The 2,500-nt window shown below is 26.2% G+C and overlaps 1 protein-coding gene across 1 annotated transcript in view; it reads left to right on the top strand.

Annotated features, from left to right (window-relative positions):
- LOC125041232 (tether containing UBX domain for GLUT4-like) overlaps window positions 1-2,500 on the top strand; it is a 23,255-nt gene that overhangs the window by 19,370 nt on the left and 1,385 nt on the right. The window contains exons 8-9 of the mRNA XM_047636074.1: window positions 2,061-2,194; window positions 2,322-2,500. The exon at window positions 2,322-2,500 is cut by the window's right edge and continues 45 nt beyond it. Coding sequence (XP_047492030.1) covers window positions 2,061-2,194; window positions 2,322-2,500 — 313 coding nt within the window. The remainder of the gene's footprint in view (window positions 1-2,060; window positions 2,195-2,321) is intronic.

Here is a 2,500-nt window from a genome sequence, read left to right as displayed (position 1 = left end):
ATAGAGAGAGAGAGATATATAATAGATATATATAATATATACATATATATATAACAAATATATATATAATATATATATATATATAATATATATAAAAAAATATATATAGTATATATTCCACACACGTATTTGTTATGTAAATAATATATATATAAATATATATATATATAATAAATATATATATATATAGACACAAACCAACCCAAAAAAAAAAAAAGACAAAATTAAAATAAATTTTAAAATATATATATATAAATAATTATAAAAAATATAAAAATTATATATTCATAAATACCCACATGTATTATATTATATCATATATATATTTTTAAATATCAATATATATCTATACACGTATAATATTATATATATATAATATATATATATATATATATAATATATATATATATAATGGATATATTATAGATATAAAATTTGTATATATAGTATATTATATATATATATATGGATATATTATATATATATTTGTATATAGTATAATATAAATGTAATATATATTATGTATATATATTATATATATAAGTATAATATTAGATATCAATAGTAAATATGAATATATTATATATATATAGTATATATATATTTATATAAAGTAATAAAAATTTTTATATATATTATGTATATATATTATATATAGATTATAAATATATGTATATATTAAATATGTAAAAATTATATAGTATAAATTATAATATATATGTAAATATTATATAAATATTTTATTATTATATATATAAGAAATATAAATGTAAATAAGAAAAATATAATATGGATATATAGAATATAAAAAATATAGTATTAAATATTAATATAAAAATATAATAAAAAATAATATAAAAATATCTATAATAAAAAAAATATCATAAAATAAATTTTTATAAAAATATATATAAATAATTATAATATATATAAAAACAAGTATATAATTAAATAGAAATAAATATAATATAAATATACACAAATATTATATTGTATATAAATATACTATAAAAAATATAAACATATTTTATCATAGAATATAAATGTAAATATCATCTAAAAAATATTAAAGACTAAAAAAATTATTATATATATTATGTATACAATGAAAAAAAAAAATAAGTAAGTAAGTCTATCATTATATGTAAAGAATGTATGTCAATAACATACATGACGTACAGTCAGACATTACATTACATCAGACATAATACATACAGTAAATACATACATACATACCATACATACATACTTAACCACACACACATACACACTCACACACACAAACACCACACACCCACACTAACACACACCCCAAATGCCCCCACCACACACACACACAACCCCGACACACAATACAACACACCTCACACACAACACACACAACACACACAAACATCACACACACAACACACACCACACACACAACAAAAACCAGCAATAAAAAAAACCAACAACTAACAAATAAACAAAAATTACCCTCTCATTCAACACCCCCCCCAACCACCATCACTCGACAGCGATCATCCACAAACCTTAACATCTACACCTTACCAACCCCACCCCCTCCACCTTACGCAATTACCCCCAAAACCCTACTGGCACCAACCATCTTCCTCCCCAAAAACACCCACTTACCCAAGATAAACTCAACAAAATATAACCAACATCCGGAACACCCCAACCCGAGCCGAAAACCGAAAGAAATCCACAGAACGCCATTGACAGCTAAGATTACAAGCAACCCACACAACGAAAAAAATGTTGTAGCCATTAAAAGTAAACCTTGAAGCCACCTCCAGCCACCCGGCTAGCCTAAAACAATCCACCGTACACAAAAGTAACACCCAGTGAACCCCACCCTTAGGATCCAATCATCAGGACCCTATCATGCTGCACCCATTTCTCACTAGATCAAACACTCCCCCTATCTGCCTTTCCTCTTCAGCCCTGAAGTTGAACTCCAGGAGAATTTCATAACTGTTGTCTCCTTTTCAGTGAACCTAGTTTATGCATTGTGGCCTTTTCTACCAAATGTTAAAAAATTTCTTTTCCTTGTCAAGTTTGGCTCCCATGATGCAATCCTCTTCAATATGGATGATGCTCCAACCACCAGACTTCAAGATGAAAGTGATGATTTCTTTGAGCTGTCTGTGAATGAAGTAAAAAACCTCTATTGTGAGCAGCAAAAGATTCTGTAAGTGCCTTTCACATTTTTTTTTTTCTCAATGAAATCTGAGAAATGACCTGTAGTTCTGTCTTGTTACTTAACTTAGATTTTAAGAAAGGGACTTGTTATATTTTATCCTTATTTACTATTTCAGGAAAGAACTAAATGAAACTCCCTTAATGACACTACAAATGAGAGAAATGGAAGAAAGTGCCAAAGTTTTGTCTGCACTCAACCAGTACCCAGTGACTCAGTTGCGGATATATTTCCCTGACAACAATGTGATTCAGGCATCGTTTAAGCCCACTGACACCATTTCAAGTGTACAAGAGT

This window comes from Penaeus chinensis, chromosome 3 (genome assembly GCF_019202785.1).
Source record: "Penaeus chinensis breed Huanghai No. 1 chromosome 3, ASM1920278v2, whole genome shotgun sequence".
In the NCBI taxonomy this organism is placed as follows: Eukaryota; Metazoa; Arthropoda; class Malacostraca; order Decapoda; family Penaeidae; genus Penaeus; species Penaeus chinensis.
The sequence above is the reverse complement of the archived record's forward strand: the minus strand, read 5'-3'. Positions and strand labels throughout refer to the sequence as shown.